The 22,600-nt window shown below is 44.2% G+C and overlaps 3 protein-coding genes across 8 annotated transcripts in view; 2 read left to right on the top strand and 1 right to left on the bottom strand.

Moving 5' to 3' along the window:
* The window catches only part of CCBE1 (collagen and calcium binding EGF domains 1), a 91,185-nt gene extending 84,257 nt beyond the window's left edge, over positions 1 to 6,928 (top strand). The window contains exons 8-11 of the mRNA XM_042825798.1: positions 1,177 to 1,316; positions 1,409 to 1,444; positions 2,021 to 2,056; positions 2,988 to 6,928. Coding sequence (XP_042681732.1) covers positions 1,177 to 1,316; positions 1,409 to 1,444; positions 2,021 to 2,056; positions 2,988 to 3,221 — 446 coding nt within the window. The 3' untranslated portion in view covers positions 3,222 to 6,928. The remainder of the gene's footprint in view (positions 1 to 1,176; positions 1,317 to 1,408; positions 1,445 to 2,020; positions 2,057 to 2,987) is intronic.
* Positions 6,929 to 7,487: 559 nt separating this feature from the next.
* On the top strand, positions 7,488 to 8,448 carry MRPL17 (mitochondrial ribosomal protein L17). Its single transcript, XM_042825838.1, has 3 exons — positions 7,488 to 7,662; positions 7,744 to 7,812; positions 7,880 to 8,448. The coding sequence occupies exons 1-3, from the start codon at positions 7,489 to 7,491 to the stop codon at positions 8,126 to 8,128; spliced, it is 492 nt and encodes a 163-aa protein (XP_042681772.1). The 5' UTR covers position 7,488; the 3' UTR covers positions 8,129 to 8,448.
* Positions 8,449 to 8,893: 445 nt separating this feature from the next.
* Positions 8,894 to 22,600, bottom strand: part of ARHGEF39 (Rho guanine nucleotide exchange factor 39) — a 13,888-nt gene continuing 181 nt past the window's right edge. For 2 of the 6 annotated variants that reach the window (XM_042825712.1, XM_042825713.1), the window contains exons 2-10: positions 19,375 to 19,534; positions 18,728 to 18,822; positions 18,251 to 18,371; positions 16,671 to 16,789; positions 15,072 to 15,142; positions 14,348 to 14,476; positions 11,368 to 11,597; positions 10,446 to 10,534; positions 8,894 to 10,254 (exon numbers count right to left, since the gene is read on the bottom strand). In XM_042825712.1, the coding sequence (XP_042681646.1) occupies positions 10,239 to 10,254; positions 10,446 to 10,534; positions 11,368 to 11,597; positions 14,348 to 14,476; positions 15,072 to 15,142; positions 16,671 to 16,789; positions 18,251 to 18,371; positions 18,728 to 18,822; positions 19,375 to 19,521 (1,017 nt within the window). In that variant the 5' untranslated portion in view covers positions 19,522 to 19,534 and the 3' untranslated portion in view covers positions 8,894 to 10,238. The other 4 variants (XM_042825714.1, XM_042825708.1, XM_042825711.1 and 1 more) reach the window with 4 other exon arrangements.

Consider the following 22,600-nt stretch of genomic DNA (forward strand, 5'->3'; position numbering starts at 1 on the left):
TGAGTATCTTCAGCCTTCACTACAACATAACTGCAGGCCAGTGTGGCTAGAGATTCTGTGTCAGCCTGTGAAACGTGTGGCACACCGTCTGCAATTCTCTGTCGCAGGCTGGCTCTGCATGTCTCCCACCTGGTCCCATCACTGAGCTGTCCAAGGTACTGAACTCTCTCCATCTCCGCTGACCTTCTCCCCTGCTCTGCCATTACCAGCAGCGTGCCGAGACTTGAGCAGCACTCTGAGGTGTTCATCGCTCAACTTACTCCTCCTGAAAACCCTAGCTGTGAATATTCTGCCCTTATGAGCGCTTTTTTTCTCTCTGCCTTTTGTTTCTTGGGACTTTCACATGACTTCAGTATGCAGGAAGGTGCTTTCCCCTCTAATTACAAAGCACTTCTGCCAATGACATTTTAATGAACTTTTATTCAGTGCAGATGTTCTTTTAGATGCCTTATTTTCTGTTTAGCTTTCCACAGCGTTCTCTTGATCTAAATCTCTACTTTGTTGCCTGGCTGCTTCCTAAAAACTAGCATTTTCTGCTGAGACAGCAGAAGCTGAAAAGGGTATAAAGTAAAATCCAAGAACAGAGCTTTTCTTGCCCTAATATCTTGGCTGCCGTACTGTGAAAAAGAGACTTGTAAATCACTGCTGAAAAGGGCTTGCTTCTGTGCCAGTCATATAGGTGGCTTTGACCCAACATCTCCATGAGTTTTCTCAGATGATTCTGAGATGTGACTTGTTTTTTTCCCCTTTTCTTCATTGTGTGAAAATGAGACTTTTCTGCTTTTCTTTTCATCCCTGGTCTGTGTCACCGACCACTTGGCAGTGGCAATCTTGTGTTATTTTCTGGTTGCTTTTTGTTGTTGTTGTTTGTTTGGGGGGGGGGTTTGTGTGAGTTTTTGTTGCCGTTGTTGTTGGATTGTTGGTTGGTTTTGTTGTTGTTCTTTGGATTTTTTTTGAATACACAGGATTTCACTGCCTTGTTAAAACTGCTTGTAGCTACTGTGACAAGGAGTGATGTCATCTAAAATGAATTCTGTGTTGGTTGCATTGTGGGTTTGGGCATGTTAAGGTAACCAGTCAATTGGGTGGTTCAAAAAATAGCCAATCCCCACTGCAAATGCTGACGAAACGTGCTGAAGGCTTTCCCTGGCAGATAACCTTTGCTGTCAATTGCAGGGGCACCAGGACCAAAAGGAAGTCAAGGAGTTCCTGGGTCACCTGGACCACCTGGACAGCCAGGCCCCCGGGGATCAATGGGACCCATGGGCCCATCTCCAGATATATCCCACATTAAACAGGGCAGACGGGGCCCCGTGGTCAGTATTCTCACCTCCTCTCATGCACTGTATGATTGAGCTTAGGCCTGCAACCAATCATATTCTTGTGAACACTTTCTTTTCTGTTGCAGGGCCCACCTGGAGCACCAGGGAGAGACGGTAGCAAGGTGAGAAGAGGCACAATGTACCTTATGAAGTGCAGGCTTGTTAGATACTCTTTATGCACTTGCAGTCTTTTACCATCTCATTTCCTTTGCTAAGCTGAAAATACTCTGTTGTCCTATCCCTTTGTGTCTTTCTCATGCAATTCTGTCCTTCCCACTCCTGAAGTCTTAAAAATAATAGCCCTGTCGGCCGTCAAGCAGCCTTTTTTCCTTTATCTGCAACTGTTTTGGCTTTTCGAAGAAGAAACATTTTTTCTCTAGCCCATTTCATTACACTGTTCTGTAATTTTCTCTGGTGATCAGGTTAGGTTGCTACCAGCCAGGATAAACATCAGAAGCATCCAACTCTGCTCCTGCTAGAGCGGGTGGAAATTTCCTGTGTTCTTTCTGGTGTGTTCCTGGTTCTTCTTGGTATACTTGTTCCCACTTCACGTTGTTTTATTTCTCTGAGCAAGCAAAGTTAACAAAGTGAGCTGATGATTCTTCATCTGTAGCCAGTAAGGGAGGCTGCATGGGTAAACTTTGATTTTTTGGCTTCCTTTGGTCACAGCAACTTAACTGAGGTGGTATTGATTACAGGGGGAGCGAGGTGCACCAGGACCAAAAGGGATACCTGTAAGTATCACTCACAGCGAGCGTTTCTACAGCAAAGTGATGCTGGCTACCAGCAGACCAGCCAAAAGGAAGATAAACTTCTCCTTTGTCAAAATTACAGTGAATTGTACTTTACATGCAGAGAAAAGGTCACTGGAAAGAAAGCAATTACCAGTTTTCTTCCAAGCCTGTTGCCTGCACACCTCCAACTTCACTGGATCCTACAGTGAAGGCAGTAAGCAGTGGGACATGTTAGCTGGCAAAGGCATGAGAATACATGCAGAGTGCTGGTTAGCACAGTTCAGCCAACACTCATGGGAATGTGAGCTCTGAAACATTTTAAAATCCTGCCTCTCATCTCTCTCTGGAACCTGGCAAGCTGTAGGCATTGAGCAAATCATCAAGAGAAGGATGGGGTGTATATAATCTGTTTTTAAGAGAAATTGAGTAAGATGTTGTTTGTCATGAAATGGATTTTTAGGAGTGTGCAGTAGAGCATCCTCAGTATTGAACAGTGTAGTCTACTGCATGAAGTCAGCTAAAAAGAAACGATATTCTGAAATTAGATAGAAACAGGTAGATACTGTCTACATCATAATTACCAATGAACATAGTAAGTACTAGACAACAGTGGGGATAATATACTGAAAACTATCTATCTTCCAAACATCAGCACTCCCCAAAGAATTTTTAATTAGGTAGTCTATCCATTTAATAAGAGGAACCAGTACTTCTATCCTCTTTTCCAGGCTCTGTCTGGAGAAAAAAACAAACAAAAAAATACCAACTTTGCTTTTTGAAAACCGTTTCCTGAGCAGGTGGGTTCAGAAAGGGACATTTAATTTCTGTCAGTAGATACGAAGCAGTATTATAGTGAATTACCCCTGCAAGGGTAATTATATCAACCCATTTGAAAACTTAAATACGATATGACCATGCCTTGTGACTGCAGGGCCCACCAGGTTCGTTTGACTTCCTATTGCTGATGATGGCAGACATCAGAAATGACATCGCAGAGCTGCAGGAGAGAGTGTTTGGACGGAGGACTCATTCATCAACAGAGGAGTTTCCATTACCTCAGGAATTTACAAACTATCATGACACAGTAGATTTTGGATCTGGAGAAGACTACAAATCACGGGCAGCACCCAGAGACTCCAGGATACAGAAGGCAGCCCATCCTTAGCTATGCCTACTGAAAAGTAGAGCCCCTCTAGAGATCTTTGTCACAAAAATGCACTGACAATGTAAAATATATATAGATTATTTCCCGTTCTTTCTCTTTGCTTTTCCCTAACCATGCTGCCTGTACTGTAGCTTTCCCAGTTCATGATGGCCTCCTTGCAGTAATTTTATACCTTCAAGCCTGCACTGTGCACTGTATGTAGTTTATCAGGAAAACCTTCTTAATGCGTAGGGCTAGCATGAATCAAGGCAAGAGCTAGCTAGTGGTGCAGACAACAGTATCTCATCTGCCTACCTGTGGTTCTGTGTCCAAATGACCCAGTACCAAATTTTTCAAGGGGTAGAGAGGTGAGAGAGGTAGCTGAACATCATCCCTGAAAGACATCAGTCATGAAAGTCTAGGTTCACATTTACTTTATACTTGTAAATGAGTTATTCCACTGAACACAAGTCTCCAGCTAGTGTCCCCAAGCTTAGGAGAGTGTGAAAGGTGGATCTCTCTTTCACAGCAGGGGCCAGGAGTCTCCTGTTATGCTTCACCATGACAGAAAAAGAAATTGAGATGAAGCAGTGATGCTCGTTGATCAAGAAATTATGTGGCTTGCAGTTGATAGAGAATTGTGCAAAAGCAGTCAAGAAGACATCTTTGCCTAAACTAACCATTCTTTCACTGCTTAGCGTGAAACCCAGTTCTCTTTCTCAGCAGGTTCATACTGAATACATTTTCACATAGATGAGCAAAAGAACAGGGATAAAGCAGGAAAAGCAAGCATATATCAATCAAGTTGGCTTATTGGCAAGCACAAATATCTCAACCTTGCAGAAAGTCAAGATTCTGACCTCCTGCAAGTGCTTGTCTTCCTTGGTGAAATGCTAACTCAATTTTATTTGATCCAAGTAAAACTGAGACCAGAGAGAGGCCTCGTTTGCAAAGAGCTTCCATCTGTTTTGTTCCTTTGCTGCATGAGAGCAACCTAAATGGCATTCACAGAACTGGAACACAAGAGTTGCAGTGTGTTTGGCTGGGTATATGAGGAGTGTGGGTAGGTGCAGGAGTGCACATGACGAAACATTTCACATGGTACAAGTACAGCTAAGGTGAGGCACTGCACATGGCATCCTGTATTTGTGAAGACGGATGAAAGGGAGTGCCCTTTTTTTACACTGGAAAATGGGATGCAGGAGTTAAGACCATACCTCACGGATGATGCATGTTAACTTTTTTATGGGGATTTTCTCAGCTGCTGAGGACTTTGCCATGCTTAGAAGATAAAGTAGTATATTAAGCACCAAACTTCAGTGTTGTATCTGCGTAGCTGCTACTTCCACAAGATGTTTAGTGCTGGGTCCTGTCCACATCACAAATGCATTTATTGTGCCATGTTTTCCATGGCTTGCAAGTTCTAGTAGAATAAATACTGGTAAAAACATAAGGAGGTCCTTTTCAAATAATCTGTAAAGTTTTGGATCCCCTTCCATATTCTCTTGGCCAAAAGACAGTTGGTGTAATCCCTACACCACCAAAACAGGTCATGTTGTATAAACAGCTGGCTGTCGAGACCTTCCATATCTTTTGTATATTATCTTAAGAGGATTTTCTTCATTCCTGTAATTGTTTCACAACTTTTCACTATCAGTATGCCACAAGCAAGAGCATTAGGTTAGAACATTAATGTTCTTTATTCCTCTTCACACTATACGCATATCAGTATTTACACAGCAATGACTAAGCCACTGGTCTAAGATAAGCTAAGGAAAAATGAGTGCACTCAGCCTCTGGTCTTTGGGCTTCTCTTCTGAAAGCACCTCACCCAGCAGCTGCAGATCCAAGTAATCTTATGAAGGAGGTAATGGGGATATCAGTGAGACGTGAGGAAGGAACTTCTGGCCAAAGAAAGGGTGTTCTTACATAAAGCAGACTGAAAGAAACTTCTGAATCAGCATTAATTGAGGCATGTATGTATTATTTTCTAAAATTCAAAGAGGCAACTGGGTACAAATTATGTAGTTCATGAATATGCAGTAAGTACAATTGTTAAATGTCTGACTATGTATTTGTAACTGTTGCAAATTATCTAACTCTTGCATATGTTCACCACCACCACCCATGAGCTTCTGGACCAGGTTGATTTCCACTACAGAATTAGAAGCTGCGATTGTTTGAACCACCAGATATTGAGCAATGAATTAAATGAGTTACTTCCTCCATGCTGACTAAATTCTATTGCCCACTGCACACAAAAAGGCACTTATTTGAGTTCTCAGCTCTGCTTTTCTGAATATATACAAATAGCATTTCCTACAGTCTGACAACTGAATTCAGGGGAATGCAGTAATTGCCCTGCCTTGCATAAGTATTCAGGGAAGAGAAATTCTGATACTACACCAGAAAAAAAAGGTAAAATACATGCCTTGTTGTAAGTGCAGAAGCTGTCCCACAAACTTGAGAGCATAAATAGGGCACATTTTTACATGCCTTTCTCAATAACTTCTCTTTCTGTAGTCAGCATCATGGTTTTTTTCACAGTCCAGAGCTGTTTCTTTCCAGCATACATGCTTTCTCCATAAAAATGGTGAAGGAAAGAGCAACTTGGGTTTGTCACAGAATCACTACACTTGTCCTTGTGCCTCACCTTCTTTCCACAGACTCCTTGCCCCAAAGTGCTGTTGGCTGAGTCCCAGCAGCAAGGAGAAGATGCTGTGGTAAGGACACATTCACTCCACAGGACAGAGGAATGCCTCTAGCAGGGAGAGCTCCTCTGAATAAAGCTGGCTGGGAAGGATCAGCCTTGTGTCTGAGAACCTCTGTGCACAACTTTATCATTTTATTTCTCATTAACTGTATGATAACTTGCATAACACATTGTATCAGAACCATTTCACTACAGTTCCTAGAGAAACACATGCAGAAGCTCACAAAAATGAAGCTTTCTTAAGCACACCCAAACTTTTATAGACACAGATCAGAAGAGACATCTCCAGTTTTAAGCAGTTACTAGAGAGAAGAAAGCCATCAGCTTATAAATTATTTATTTCTCTATAGCTCCAAAAGTAATAACCCAAGAAGAATGCAGTAACATCTATAATCATGTCCAGTTTCGTTACTAGGCTCACGCACGTGACAACTTTGTTTCGTATAAATACTATGTATAGTTTTATTAGAAAGAAATATTATTTTGATGTTAAGACATCAAGTTATAAGCAGAAGGATAATAAAGAGGTTGTTATTTTATTAACATTGGAAATATATTTAATGGAAACATTTGCAAGAGTGTGTAGTGATGGGGAAATACTGACTGTTAAAAGGTTTAACAAAAACATAAACCTCCCAGGGACATACGGGATTAGTCTTCCTTGCAAAACTAGAATACTGACACATAACAATTCTTACATGGTGAGGTTAAACCAGAAAAAGGAGAGGAAAATTGAATGTGTACAGAATTATGACAATCCCTGGAGTTATTTTTGGTCCTGGTTTGAATAACATTTTTCTCACAAGTATTTCAGAGTTAACATGTTTAGCCCCAGAGAAGCAACAAAAGATGGGGTCCAAAAATTTGTTAATTTCACTTAAGATCGATATGTTTGTTCCTATTACGCATTCCAGTAACTATACTGTTCACTTTATTTATATACAAAATACTAAAATGTGTATAAAATGATTGTGATTTTATGATGTATTCGTAATAACAAAGATATTTTTTCTTACACTGTCGGTAGTTGCTTTTGTTCCATGTAGTTTTGCTTGCACCTGCGGCGGTGACTGGGAGAAACAAGGAGGACGCTTCCAGACGCTGCCTTTTAGCATCCCGCTTGGAGCTAGGCGATACGCACAGCCACGACCGCGGCTGTGGGGGTACGGCGTTCCGTGCTCGTGGCCGTGAGGCACAGACCGACCTCGGTACCGCCGCGGCCTCACGAGCGCTGGCTTGGTGGTCTTACCCGCGCTGTCGGCACGCGCAGCTTACAGCTATAGAATCGTTCAGACCTCTAAGAGCTTCTCACCCAATCCAGCCCGCCACGCCCACTGTGTCCCTCAGCGCCACATCCCCGCGCTTCCCAAACACGTCTGGGGATGCTGCCTGCACCACCTCCCATGCTCAGCGCGCCGCCACCGCGTGCCGAGCCCCACGCTGAGACTACACCTCCCGGCATGCAGCGCGCCCTCGTGGGACGGCTGCGTCGCGCCGTCGCGCCTGTGACGTCACTGACGCGCGACGATTTCCCTCCCCTCTCCCCCCCCTTCCTGTTGGCGAGGCGGCGGCGGGATGCGGCTGTCGCTGGTAGCCGCGATCTCGCACGGGCGCGTGTACCGGCGGCTGGGACACGGCCCGCGCTCGCGCCTCGACCTGCTGCGCAACCTGGTGACGGCGCTGGTGCGGCACGAGCGCATCGAGGCGCCGTGGGCGCGCGCCGACGAGATGCGAGGCTACGCGGAGCGGGTGAGCGGCGGGGCCGGGCCGCGGCGGGCGGGAGCGCCGGCTGAGGGGCGCTGACGGCCGTGCCCCGCTTTTTCCCCGCAGCTCATCGACTACGCCAAGCGCGGGGACGCGGACGAGCGCGCCATGCGCATGGCGGATTTCTGGCTGACGGTAGGTAGCGCCTGGCCCCTCACCGCCCCCGTCCCGCGGGCCCGGGGCTGAGCGTGCCGTTCCGCAGGAGAAGGATCTCGTCCACAAGCTGTTCAAAGTGCTGGCGCCCCGCTTCCAGCCTCACCCCGGCAGCTACACCCGCATGCTGCACATCCCCAACCGTGACTGCCTGGACCGTGCCAAGATGGCTGTGATCGAGCTGAAGGGGAACCCCTACCCACCGCTCATCCGCCCGCGTCGTGACAGCGATAAGACGCTGCTCAACCAGCTGCTGAAGGGCTGCCGGGAGGACGCCCAGCGGGATGCAGGCCGCTGAGGGCATCGTGCAGGCATCCTGCTCTGCCCCCAGCGTGTCCCATGTGGGCAGCAGGATGGGGCCTGGGGTGAGCTGCCTGTGCACCAGGCAGTGAGCTCGCATCCCAGGGCAGGACACCTGCTCTCCTGGAGCACAGGGGTGGAAGGGTCCGGGGAGGGCTCAGGACACCTTCCTAGCCTTAAGTGATCATAACAGGGCACAAGCTCAAGGTTTACCTTCGTGCTCCTGTGATTTACTAGCAACTTCACAAGAGAAGGAAATCAAGCTGTGAGCCCTACTGGTTGATGTCCTCTGTGTAAATAAACTACTTTGAAAAGTGAGTTTGCTTCTGTTTGGATTATGTTATTGTGTGCAAGAGTTAATCATTTATTCCAGCCAGTTTCTGATCCTGTACTCTGCAGCCCTGTACTCTGGGATAATGTCTCCACGTAACTTCATATTCTTTAGAAGCCACTGTGCAGACTTTCAGCACTGGAAATTCAGAGAAGAATCGAGTTAGCTTCAGTGTTTCAGCATTGCTGACTACAAACAAGGACAGTAGTACTGAAGTTCATAAAAGCAGCAGTACTATAGCAAATTGTATTACTAGGAGGCAATGTGGCCAGAACTAAGTTGTCGTTGAACTTGGTAGACAGCCTCAAGTGTAGAGTTGTAGGAAACCTCTTTATTGTGCTCTTAAAACAAAGGGATAGTGGCAGAACTTTTACAGGCAATAATGTAACAACTCAGAGGTACGAAACTTGAAATTGCTAACTTTGCCCCTGATTTGTTCAGTCCTAGCTGTAGCTTCTGAGTTGGGGAAGAGATATAGAGACATTGTGTTCCTTTCTCCCTCTAAGTGTCTACAAGCTAAGACTACTCAATAATCTTAGATAGTGAAGTGTTAGCTGAAACGTGTTAACTCACATGAAAGAGCTTACAATTCAGTCATGCTTTCTCCCACAGACTCACTTCTGTTTTAATGAAATCCAATGAGAAATTTAAAATGTGTGAGATATCGTGTAAGGAAAGGCAAAGTGAATGTTGCAGAGACCTTAATCTGTTTGAAGGTGGGGTTAGGTTAGGTCATCACCTGCAGGGTGTGCAATTCTAAGGTCATTAGAAATAAGAAATTGCATGCCTTGCACTAGATGGCCTAACGTAATCTACAGGTATTTTCTCCATAACTGAAGAAATGAACCAACTGTTGTTGCTGTGTAGCTTCCCCATATTAAAAGTTAATGTTGAGGCTTTAATTCAAGAATAGCCTACTGCAGCCATAACTTGGTCTTGTGCCCCAGCAAACTGAACTGTAGCACAACCTCTGCAATCTAATGCCCCAGAATGCTGATTCTATCCCTCCGCAGATTCCCACCATGCTTCAGGAGCAGAATTACTGCCCAGTTTTTTCACTGCTGTTTCAACTGTATCATTTCTTAGGACTCAGATCAGAAATGCGAGCCATGTTTCCTAAGTGTGACTCTGTTGCCTATCAGTTCATCTCAGTTATCTCAGCAGATCAATTTTTGTTGATTTGATGAGAGGTAGGCATTGTTTTCCCTTATCTGCCTACTTGTCACTTTCTCAGAGGAGGAAGGGTAAACTACTCAAAACACTTTGGTAAAAAACAGAAGGGTACGAATGATGAAAAATCAATGTCAGGGGAGGAACACTGTGGCCCCTTGGCACTAGCTGAAAAGCCTGTGTTATGTCTACATTACTAGTAGCCAAAACATCCATTTTATTCGAAGAATTTATAAGCCAGAAGTAAGAGAAGGCAGACGCTCAAATGTGCCAGTGGTGATCTGGGTAAAAAATATTTAATGAGGGCAAGCAAGTGAAGGTTTCTTCTAGTGGGACTTAGATTTAATAATCTCAAGAGAAAAGGGGTAAAAAAGCTAGAAGATACTAAGGGAAGTTGGGGGAAAGTCTTTTTAATTACAAATTGATTGTGCATACCCTTTTTTTGCCACAGGTGTTTAAGAGAGCTGACAATGCATTCCTAATCTCACAAGCTCAGCATTCCTCTAAACACAACTCTCCTACTGTACGTCCCTGAATGTTTCCTGAATTTATGCTGGCTTCTCTCAAGAGGCAGTCATCCTGCTAGGCTGTCTTGTACTCAGATGGGTCAGGCTTTCAGCTGCCTGTGGAGGAAAATGAAGGGAAAGTCCACTGTTAATTTAAGTCTATTCTTTTTACTCTCTTGCGTTCTGGCTGTCAGTCAGATTTTCTCTATCAGACTTACAATAGATATATAATAGATTCAAATACACATGTCCATGTGATTGTCAGTATAATTCTTCTGTCCCCAGCCCTCTGGAAGATAAAGGCCTACCTGACCGCAGTTGTAAGACTCTGGTGCCAGTCATTAATATCTTGCTGGTCAGTGGACATCAACAACAGTGTCTTGTGTGGGAAGGAGAGCTGAAAGACAGATGGAAGAGATTCAGTCCTGCATGTTGATTTCTGCCATTTTTTTTCCCAGAAAGCTAGAAACGTTTTGCATTGGGACACAGGCTGGAAAGAACACAGCATGTGCCAGACTTCTAGCTACAGATGTCAGCTTGCTTCGACTTAACAGTGTTTGGAAGTCAGCAGTGCCAATCTGTATCTGCTGGTCTTTCAGTTTTCTCTATTATTTCAAGCTGCCTCTAGAGGTCCTTCTACTACCACCAACTACAAACACACAATTTGACAAAGAATTTATAGCTTACACTCAAACAATGAGTCAACAAAGCCTCCCAGGTGCTGCAGTCTAGAAAAACCTGAATTTAAAACCCTCACCTGAGGCATTACTCCCAGTCAGAGCCTGTGCAGTCCTCAAAGAGTTGTAGGCACAAGCAGTACCCACTGTGATTGTTCCATCCTGTTTTTCCATCCTATTTCTGCATTCTCTATTTTTTAGCATTCTCTCTGAACTAATTCCACATCACTGTAATGCTGCATACTGCTTGTCATGAGGCTGTGGGCTCATGACACGAGCATGTGCTCAGTTGAGGGCATGCCAGAGTGTGATCAGACTCTCCTCAGCTGACCTATGTGGAACAAGCAGGAGCCTGTATTCCAGTGCTCAGCAGGGCCCAACGATGAAGGGAAAAAGACAGCCTGCCCAAAAGAGAAGAGCTGCCCTAACTCAAACTAGTTCCTTGCATTTACCATTGTCACCACTTACCCCTCAGCCATGCTGAGACAGTTAGAGACTTGATTTGCAATCTGACCCACTGATACTTCTGCCAAGCAGAAGCAGGAAGACTTACACTGAGCAGCCCTCCCTCACTCTGAGTGTGGCCAAATACTTTATCCACTACACACTGGTGAAGGGGATAGACAGCTGTGCAGGCAAATTTATTGGAGTTCAGCAGATGCAGTGGGTGGCAGGGCTTTGCTGAAATGAAGATATCAGAAAAAAGGAAGAACATCCTGCGCTTCAATTCTTCACCCTTTGAGGGCACAACCAAAAGCCAGCCTTCCCGGATATACCAGCGCCCTGGGCATTCAAGAAAAAATAAAGACAGTTGTCAGACAATCACCGGCACGAGGAAGGATTTACCATTACAAAAGAGAATACCGCGAGCTGCCGCGTAAACCACCAGGCTCTGCACCAACCCCAGCCACTAGAAGGCACCTGTGCGTCAACACGTCTTAATTCAGATCCCACGTGCTGTCTTAAACTGGGTCACTCAATTGTTCGTCGTTAACAGCAAAACAGAAGTCAGCCTAAAGTCTGAATATTTATTATATTTCCCCTGTTTTTTCCTGCTTGTGTGTGCTGATAAAAAACATTTCACAGGTCACCTAAATATATACAAACCTGTACAAGTTAACAAATCACATAGTGGAGATTGCTGCCGTAATGAAAGACAGCAAAGGGATACAAAAATAAGATGCTAAAGAGGGCTTCAATAGGCACTTTTATTAGACTATAGACAGGATCCACTGTACTCTACCCACAGAATGAACAGTAATAATTAAAAAGGTAGAGAAATCAGCTGGAAAAAAGTAATTGAAAAGCCCAGAGGTAGGCAATAATTAAAAACAAAAACAAAAAAAAAAAAAAAGGACATACACAAAATGGAATAATTAAAGCTATGCTTCTAAACTTTATTGTACTCAGCATTATTGTAGACAACAGCCATTAACTCTTAGTGAAAACACCTGCCAGAAAGAAGATTATTTATAACAATCCAAAGCCTTAATATGATATCACCACCTGTCCTGGTCTGAGAAACAGCTGCCAGAGAATTTCAGACACTGTTTTTTGTGCTCTTGCTTCTGGCTGTGCTTGCACTTTTTTAGAGAACAGCACTGTGTCAAGTATGGACCATGTGCCTTAGTATACTACACGTACAACATAGAGACAAGTGAGCTGCTGCTTAGCTCAGTCTACAGAAATGGTGTCTCCTGCCAGAACAGGAAACTGAAGAACAGAACGGAGAGGCAGGGATCAGTTCAAGTTTAAAAAACAAATGGAAAGAAGGTGTTGGTGTGGGGCTGGGCATCATTTCCCTGATGCTATGCTGTGATCAGGCTCAATAACATATAGACTGAGCTGGACTATGCGGGAATGGATAGGGATGCATTTTCAGTATTCCACGTCGGCATGTGGAAATTCTTGTGAATGAAGTCTAGGGAAACACCCCTAGGGAAGCTAGAGATGACAAGAACAGCGTTTTATGTCAAGGAGACAGTTTTAGCTGAGATGGTGTTTGCTCTACATACTAAAGGCAGCAAGAAAAGCAGGGTCTCTTTGCATTGTGAGCAATATTGGTATTGTCAGAGACAACACCAGTAGTGAGAAACTTAACTTCAAAACCACTTTTCCTTGAATCCACAAACATTACGTTTTCTGACCTTTTTCTCCCTAATAATAGGATGCAATCCTTAAAAAAAAAAAAAGCTAGCTAGTTGCTGGACAAACAATGTTGTCAAGCTTGCATAGAACCAGTAATACTCTGCAGCCTCTGACTTTCTTGTTTACCACATCTCACAAGACCTGGTTTACTCCAGCTAATGGAAAGCCTTACAATCATAATTCTCTGTCCAAGACAATGGAAATAGAGTCTATCTATAGACTCTCAAAACTTGTCCTAATACAGCTCTCAAAATATGAGGAGCCAAAAAAAAAAAAAAAAGCGGTCCTTGGGCTTTCAAATGGTAGCCACCTCTGGTCCAGATACACCAGTTTTTTTGCTTTCCTTTTTTTTTTTTCTTTTTGCCTTCCACTCACAGCCACTTTTTTAACTCTGTCACTTTAGATAGCTTTTTTGCCTTTTTTCACAGACACTGTCCAAATGAGTCCAGGCACCTCCACCTATGCTGAATGCTTAGTATCAGCAGAGCACACCTGTGTTAGCTCCCTTCCAGCCACCATCACCAAAAGGACTGTAAGCAGAATGGGAAAGAGAAATGTAAATTGATCTGCATGTTGACTGTGCATACTAGAGAATGATAACTTGTGATTAGCAAATCATTTTTTCTACTTTCACCATAATCCCTATGTACAAAGAAAAAAAAGTACCATCACAGTCACAGATGTGGGGGGTGCATCTTAGAGATCTTTAACTTTGCAGCTGCTGCAGTGTTTCTAGGTGACCTCTGCAACAGCAAACTTTAGTGAAGCTGTGCAGGCATGGATGAAGCCCCTGGTGGTCGACTCATATTTGTCCAAACTGGACATACTTCTCACAGTGTTCCATGTGTACCTTGGAGCATGTTCTGGGCATGGAGAGCAGTCGGTCAAACCACAGATCCTAAAAAATCTTATTATCCAACTAGATGATCTTACATGCCAGTTACTGTGATTTTATGTATCTCAGCTATTAGTACAGATACTCTGATTTCTGACAGAGTCTAACCTTGCAGCTAAAAGGTGTTTCTTTTCATGTATAAGGTGTGAGCAGAAGTTTATGAAATTCTTCTCCAAAATAATTCAGTTTCTTTCTCTCGTTCTCACCCAGGACTTGTATTCCAGACCTCCCTGGGTTTCTGTGAACTAAGTTTCTGAATGCGTATCATCAGCTCCTTTTATCTGAACATCAGACATCTAATATGCTGCTTATCTTTACTTAAAAATTAAAAAGGTGCCTAAATTCCTTACTAATTACATTATTTTACTACCTGTGAAATTCAGATCAGAAGGGGAACTCTGACTGACATGAGTAGGGTTAGAGATGAAGGCAAGCATACCCCCAGTTGTCTCAGCTTGGCAGAAGGAAAACAGCCGTCTGTAGGACCTACCTGGAGTCAACACCTGGATCTTCTGTCCTTTGAGGAGTTTCTGAATCCTGTGTAGCTGCAGTGAGTTCTCTCTCTTACGAACAACGTCCTGAACCCATTGAGATACCTCAGAAACAGATTTCACAGTCCCTGAAATTATAGCAGCATATTTTCAGGTTATCACAAATGAGTATGTGTACTACCTTGCTGTGAAAACATAAGGTGAAATTAAGAAGCAAATGTTTTAAACCAAGTATCCATAACAAATTTATTTCTTAATTTCAAAGAGAGATTACACTAGAAGCCATCAGAAGACTCCTTCCAAACAACATTTTTGTGATTCTGGAAAATATTTATTTGCCAGTGAAATACTATCCAAACGGGTTTAGAAGCAAGAAACAAGAAACAAATGCCCCACTGTAGATGACGCTGGCTGCAGGAGAACGTCACATTAATTATCCTAGAAAACTGAGGTATGTGACAAATAGAACAGACATTTTTCCACTCTAACCCCACACCAGTTTCCCAGTAGGTCAGTCTACATTGCAATTCCTCACTCTTTCTCAGGAAGAGGGGTCAATCAAAATGGTGATGGAAAATAGTAATGCACTGGAAACCCAAGATTTTTCTTGGGGAAAAAGACAAAAAACTGGACTCAAAATGTTAGCAAGGAAGCTAAGACTGATAAAAATGCTAGTATTTATTGTGGCAATCAAAGCAGCAATGTTTACAGATGGTATCATACTTGCAAGTTTCTGGCATTCAGCACTGCCTGGGCTGGTGTTCTCCAGCAGGTCTCTGAGGAAATGCTTGTACCTAAGACAGAAGAAGCTTTATTGCACAACACCAGGAACAGAAATATCACCTTTATTACCAAAATCATTAGCAGTGTGCCATCAGCACACAGAGTACACTCTAGGTCTAACCAGGCAGCTTTGGGTCATATTTCATTGTTCACACTCATTTTATCTTCAGATGCATCAGCTGCAGTACCCTATATTTTTTATACATTTGCAAGCCTTTGGAATTTCCTGGGGAGCTGGTAAGAACAATTTCACTTACTATTGCATGACACACGGAGACAACTTCAAGATTCATATGAATGCCTTAAATTACAGACATTTTGCTTTGAACAACTTTGTTGTTGTTGTTGTTGTTTCTTTTTTATGTTTGAATGGAAGCATTCCTGCCATATATTGTCTATTTACAAAGAAAATAAAGGCATTCCTGTCCAGTCTTAAACTAAACTAAAAAGAATCAGATCTCTGCAACTAGCTTCTCCCAATAAAATCAAACTATCTTCAGTCTGAAATGACAGAACATATACAATATTGAACAGATTCATGAAATGGTAGAAGTCATCTCACCTGCAGTATATGTAACTGAAAAGTGAATATGAAAGAGCTGATTAATGAAAATATTAGACCTTCTGTTAAAAAGGCATAATTTCTCCAAGAAATATACTGTTGTCTTACAAATTCAAAGGAATGACCCAAAGAATTACAGTAAAAAAGAAAGCTTGCATTTACTAAGTAGATTAAAAATGTTGTATAACGCTACCTGAAAGACCATGGTATGCTCAACCCTGTATTTTCAAAGAAACAAGGCTCTGATCTCTTAAATGAACCATAGTATGGATAAGACCGTGGCTAAAGAGCAGCTTGTCCTACAGCAGCTGGGGACGGGACCCCAGAGCCCTACTTAGGTCTGTACTACCCTCACACTCCTCTCCAAAACAGGCAGCCACTGAGTGCATGCAGCACTCTCCTCATGCACTCAGCCTGCCCCTCAAAGGATGCCTCAAGGAGAGGGCAGCAATCCAGATGGGATCTGTCTGTCTCAGGCAACCGTGGCAGGCACCCAATACAAGAGAAGCAAATACAAAGAAAACGTGGTCCTGATAACCAGACAGAGGAGAAAAGCACCCTTGATTTCATCTCATCTCTCTCCAAGAGCAGCCATTTACAAGAAGGGAGTCATGCTCCAGATCAGCAACCTGCACAAAAGCAGAGCACAGCAATCTCTAGCTAGGAGCAGCACTTCTGTGGTGTTTCAGACAGCTTGCTTTTGTTGAGGGCCTACCTTCAGCCACCTACTGAGATGACTTTGATTCTACCTGAGAGCTTAATAAAGAGCTTAAGAGCCAGGGCTAAACAAAGCAATCTCTGCATCAGTCACCATCCAGACACACTGATTCTGCTTTACAGGTACATCCTGAAGACCATTTCACTGCAGTCTACATGTTCCAATTTGGAGACACATAACATTACTATTAGCAAGACACTATATGTGTATGTTTGCTTTCTCATACTAACACCTTGAGGACTCAGAACTGCTTACTTACTGGTGCAACCTCTGCAGAGGCAAAGGAAGCAAATCCTCTAGCTTTTTCCCTTGAAACTGAGGTCGAGTTTCTTGGAGCTTCTTAAAACGTCGGAATGATTTATTTTTCCTCAATTGTTCCTGCATGCAGCAGAGAAGATACATTATTTTGAGACTACAAAAGAAATATGCATGCTGGTTTGCACCAGCGCTTAGAAAACAGAACGTCAGTACTAAATGCAAGCATCAGCAGCTTATTTTGTGGCCATGGACAAGCCATTTCCTTTCTTCTGACCACTATCTCCCAGTGAGTAGTTTCAATTATATCCCCTCTACATATATGCACAGCAATACTAAGCCAGCATTCTGGTTCCAGCAGACACAGAGTTAACCTTTTCTTTACAGCATTTGGTATGATGATGTGTTCTGGCTATGTTGATAACACATGATGTTTAGTTGTTGCTGAGCAGCACTGCACAAAGCCAAGGACGTTTCGACTTCTTGTACTGTCCTGCCAGCAGAGGGGCTGAGAAGGGACAGAACCAGGACAGCTTAAGCAGGCCATAGGAATATTCCATACCACAAGGAATCATGTAAAAAGACTATAAAACTGAAGGGTGTTGGCTGTGGGGCAGGCACTGCTGAAAGACCAGCTGGGCACTGGTAGTGAGCAACTGCCTTGTGCATCCTTCGTTTTGTGTGTGTATAAATATATACATTAACACACACATAAACAAATACAGAATTGTTACTAGCACTGCTGGGTTGAGATAAAAACTACAAGTATTTTGTATTTGTTTCTTTCCTGATTCTCTCCACCACCACTCTAGGAGGGGAAGAGTGAGCAAAGAACAGGTGCTGAGCTGCTGTGGGGTTAAGCCACAAGTTAGTATTACCACCTGTAGCTTTTTGCCATTCATTTCAAGACAATGCAATGCAACCCCTCATTCCTATCATGTCAAGGCAGTTACCCAAAATGAAACGTATGATTATATGTGAGCAAGCAGAAAAGAACAGAAATCCTAGTACATTCTGCAGCTAGCAATAAACATTGACAAGAACCGAGGTCAGGCGGTTTAAATTCCAAATACGGCTTTCAGGACTTAGAAATAAAAACACATTTATGTGAAATATCTCAGAAGACAGACTGTATGTGGGAAGCTAAGCAGGAATTTTCCTTTACTGCAGAAAAGAAAAATGGGGAGGAGAAAGGAAATCCCACCACTAGGATACACTTAGTAGCAGTGGAGGAGATTGAGAGACCTGATAACTGGCTGGAAAAATACCACTGTCCCCTATTGTTTACACTAAACACACTCCAGGCTTGCAAGCCAAGGATTGGAAATGAAAACGTTACTCTGTTAGAGAAAGCTCAGTATGTGCACACACACAGGTACCAAAACACCTGAAACATACTTTAAAAAAACTGAAGCTCTAAATAAAGGGAACAGTTTTTACCACTCTATTATGACAGAAGGACAGAAAACAGACCAGAAAAAGGAGGAAAACCAAGCATTCAAGAATCAGAAGCAAAAGCAAAATAATGCTTCAAAGAATGGAGAGGAGGGAAAAGGCAACAGGAAGAGTAAAGGTAATACATACCATCAAAGTTTTATTTGCCTGTTCAAAATTCTCAGCATAGTGACCATAGAGCTCCAATTTCTGACAGAAATTTTCCAATCCTACTCCTAAATTGCCTCTCTCCAGGTGAAGCGACAAAACTCTGTGCACAAGGAGGAAAGACAATTAGGCAAGAGTACATTTCTGATACCATTTCCCCAGCTCCTTCTGGTTCACTCCTATGCTTACTTTCATTTGCCAGCCTCCATCTCACATTCAGTTTCTATCCAGAATGTGTGCTTGGTGGTCACAGAACAAGCTGCAGAAAACAACCCATAAAAATACTACAGAGTAGACTTACTGGGTTTAAACTACTATCCAGAAAACAATCGTAGAACAGAAGGGACCTTAAAGATCACCTAGTTCCAGGTGACTCCCCCACCTCTCTGGACAGCCTGTTCCAGTGCTCCATCACACTCACAGTGAAGCTTTTCCCCCAGTAAGAGTTTGTTCACTTACTGGCTGGCAGAATATATGGATTCCAGGGGTCCAAATATGGTTTCCATTACAGCAGGTTTCAGTGTCCCTTTGGCCTTTAAAATTGTCACAAAGAACTAAACAGGAAAGAATTAAAAATCACAGGTAATTCAGAGATCATTCTTAGCACTGAGCGGAGGCAAGAAGTTGCAGCCTGAACACTCAAGCTCAGAAGGACAGCAGGTATCATGAGCACCTATCTAAAATATCTATTACTATACGTAAGTGTTTTTGGTAACTTTGACCATAGCTGTAAACATGTGACTGAGTCTATTTCAGTATTCCGAGATGCATCTGTTTTTAACCACCTACTTCTTAATCTACCTCTGTGTCCTCTATGCCCCCATGTTTTATGTCTCAAGAATCTTAAACCAGGTCCCCTGTACAATCAAAACTTATGGCTGGATACGGACCAAAGCCAAAAGGCCAAAAGCACAAGCAATCAGATGCATAACAGGAGGTAAAAGACAGAAGAAAAAAAATAGCTTTCAGGCTCAGCAACATAAAGAGCTGTAATTTGTCACATGTTGCATAGATGCATCAAATTCATGTTCTGTGACCTCATGATGCCAGAAAAAAACATATGCTTCCTGAGGGCAGCCATGTATCACAAGGGCCCATATACACACCGTTACCACCAAATCCAGCTGCTCAAGGTATCTGTGCTCCGTTTCCAGCAGCTCCTTGGCTGTGCGGCTGCGCTTTCTCTCCCAGCGAGCCCTCTGCTCTTCCACTGTGTTTGCTCCAGCCACTGGTGGAAGGGGTGAGTAGCTCATGGTAGCCTCAGAGCTGATAAACAGAAAGGTAACCGCTACTGAGAGCCAGGAGAGGTTGACACACAACAAACGCACAACGTGGGCCAAAGGGTACAATTCTAAGATACAAATTCCACTGTTTCTGTGGAAGACAGGAAGTCAGCTAACATTCAACAACAGTTTCCTCAGTTTCCTTCTGCATTCTTTCTTGTGAAGCCTTGCGTCAACCAGAGGAAAGGTGACAGTAAGACCAGACTGTAAAAGCAAGAGAAGCAGTACGTCACGATGCATCCGTAAGCAAAACTTAAGCATGCAATCCCACCTGCTTTCATAGCCCACTATTGCTGCTTCCTTTAAGCCATCCTTCATGTAGGATTCTCACTCAAGTCACAGACACAAACACAGACAGCTCACCTGCACGTTGAAGGGCTACAGCATACAGAAATAGAAAACAACCCTAAGATCTGTTTTACAGGTGGGGAGAGAGACTGGTTTTTCTCCATAGAGGATCCCCTAAAAGTGAGTGTTCTGCACTCTTATTTGCTAGCAGTAGTTTGTTGTTTCAGAGGTGAAAGCCTGAACAACCAACATGAGCCATCTTGTGCACTTGTTAACAGGCTTCTCTGCTGCTCTTCTTCAATAGCATCATGTTTTTCTAACACAGAAAAACACTCTCAGCACCCTCTCCTGAGAAAGAAGCACGTGTCAGCACAGCATTCATTACCTCAAGCTTTCTTTTGATTAAAATTTAGAGTGGCTTGTTGCATGCTTGCCATAATATAAAGTCTGTGGTTTCAGGGGAAGCTTGCCACTCTGTCTTGAGCTACCCCCACAAGTGTTCTGGCTCACAAACATCCAAGCTATGCTAGCACAAAAATCTATGTTGTTGCAGAGAAAGGCATTTGTCAAATGCTGCCTATTTCAGATATTCCAGATATCGAAAGTCGTACAAAAAGAGAATGGCCTCCTTTGTCCTAACAAAAATCCAGATAGCTGAGGGACATGCACATTATTTCATAGCACCAGGAGTTTCTCCAGGGTTTTTTTTCTCACATTTATTCATGAAACAGCAACAAGTTTAGCTAAGATCAAGTCTTTCTCATGACTAAATGTAGCTGGGAGCTGGAGAGGTAGTGCTGCAGTAATGCTAACCAATGGTTTAGCATCAGCACAATGTGGTGAAATACCCACAAATCACATTCTGAGCAGCTATCATTCAGTAAGTATCTTTACCCAGGGCAGGCTGAATAATTTGTTTAAAACAAAACAAAACAAAGCAATAAATAACCACCAGGTTATACCATTTCAATTTAAATGTACTGAAATCTAACTATTTCAAGTCTATGTTTGGTGAGTTGCCTGGAACCTCTGGGCAGAACAGAAAGCACAAAAGCACATCAGCTTGCTTCTTTTTTCTCAGACTCAGTATAAAAACCATTGAACACAGTTTGTGTAATTAATGACTTCAAGACGCTCTGCTAATCTTCCAGTGACGCTTCTGAGATTACCAGTTCTAACATCCTCAAAAAAAAATCTCATTGTTATCTTACCCTTGCTATTCCTCTTGGTATCTTGGTATTCCTCCGAAGTCTTAACAGCCTAACAGGTTGGTTTCAAGAGCGATAGTACTTGCACACTGCCTCCCAGGAGGGTAACACTTCCAAGTGCTTGCACTCTTACACATAATGTTTCCTTATGGTCGCATTCTGACCAGACAGAAACCAGGGTCGTGGCAACCCCTGCTGCCAGTACGAGCCGGGGGACGTCGGGACAGAGCACGGCCCTGCCGGAAAGGACCTGGGGGTGCCGGGGGATGGCAGCCGGGCGTGAGCCAGCAGTGTGCCCTGCGGCCCAGGCAGCCGGCCGGATCCTGGGCTGCATCCGAAGCAGCGCGGCCAGCGGGGCGAGGGAGGGGATCCTGCCCCTCTGCTCTGCGCTGTGACACCGCACCTGGAGCGCTGCGTCCACAGCTGGAGTGCTCAGCACAGCAGAGACGGGGGCCTGCTGGAGAGCGTCCAGAGGAGGGCCGCACGAATGGTCAGGATGGAGCAGCTCCCTGTGAGGACGGGCTGAGAGCTGGGGCTGTGCAGCCTGGGCAAGAGGAGGCTGAGCGAGACCTGAGGGCGGCCTGTCTGTGTCTAATGGGGGCTGTAAGAAAGACATTGACAGCAGTATCTGTGGTGATAGGGCAAGGAGAAATGGCTTCAAATGAAAAGGGGAGTTTCATGCTGGACATAAGGAAGAAGTTTTCTATTACGTGGGCAGTACGGTGCTGCCCAGTTGGTGCTGGATGCCCCATCCCTTGAGCCACCCAAGGTCAGAGTGGAGGGGCCCTGAGCCGCTGATGGAGCTGTGGGTGTCCCTGTTCACTGCAGGGAAGTTGAGCCAGGTGACTTTGAAGGGTCTCTTCCAACCCAAATGATTCTGTGATTCTGTGAAACATGCAGGGTTTTCTTTGTGTAGTTTTTTTTTTAATTCTGAAAGAGTTTGGGGAGCCTTGGAATTAGGACTAATTGTGAGGCACACTGCAGTTGGTGCACACTGCAGAGACTCACTAGATTGCTTACAATGGACTCCTTACACAGCGAGCAGGAGATGATGCACACACACTGTGCATGCTGCTCCTTGTCAGGCTCCTCCAGACTCCCTTCAGAGCTGCTTTTTATTTGGACTCTCTCTCCCTGAGTGCCTATCAAGCCCCGGGAATAGGGTTGCCTTATGTTACCAGCTCAGGCTGCCCAGGACCCCATCCAACCCGGCCTGGAGCATCGCCAGGGAGGGGGCACCACAGCTCTGGGAAGCAGTGCCTGAACCCATCTCCACACACCCAACAGGTAAGCATTCATCACACACACCTCCGTAGGAGCCCTGCTCCAGCTCCCTCCTTCCTGAGGAGGCTCCAGCGTGCCCACACGGACTCTCCTTATCATCCCCTTCTGCCCGCTGCCCCGCACCGTGCCCCGGTTTGCTGCTGCTGCCCAGACCCCCGAGCTGTCCTGGCGCCATGTTGACGCTCCCGGGGCGGCTACGCGCGACCCTCAGCCGGGCAGGGCAGGCAAGGCAAGGCAAGGCAAGGCAAGGCAAGGCAAGGCAAGGCAAG

Source organism: Centrocercus urophasianus, unplaced genomic scaffold, assembly GCF_019232065.1.
Source record: "Centrocercus urophasianus isolate 14NV4802_14NV808 unplaced genomic scaffold, USGS_Curo_1.0 seq_25, whole genome shotgun sequence".
NCBI classification, from domain to species: Eukaryota; Metazoa; Chordata; class Aves; order Galliformes; family Phasianidae; genus Centrocercus; species Centrocercus urophasianus.

What these genes read in the sequence shown, in the direction of transcription:
- MRPL17 (XM_042825838.1), top strand. Translation starts at nt 7,489, where the DNA reads ATGCGGCTGTCGCTGGTAGCCGCGATCTCGCACGGGCGCGTGTACCGG. An exon ending in TGCGAGGCTACGCGGAGCGG is followed by an intron (nt 7,663 to 7,743) that starts GTGAGCGGCGGG and finishes TTTTCCCCGCAG; the next exon opens with CTCATCGACTACGCCAAGCG. An exon ending in TGGCGGATTTCTGGCTGACG is followed by an intron (nt 7,813 to 7,879) that starts GTAGGTAGCGCC and finishes GCCGTTCCGCAG; the next exon opens with GAGAAGGATCTCGTCCACAA.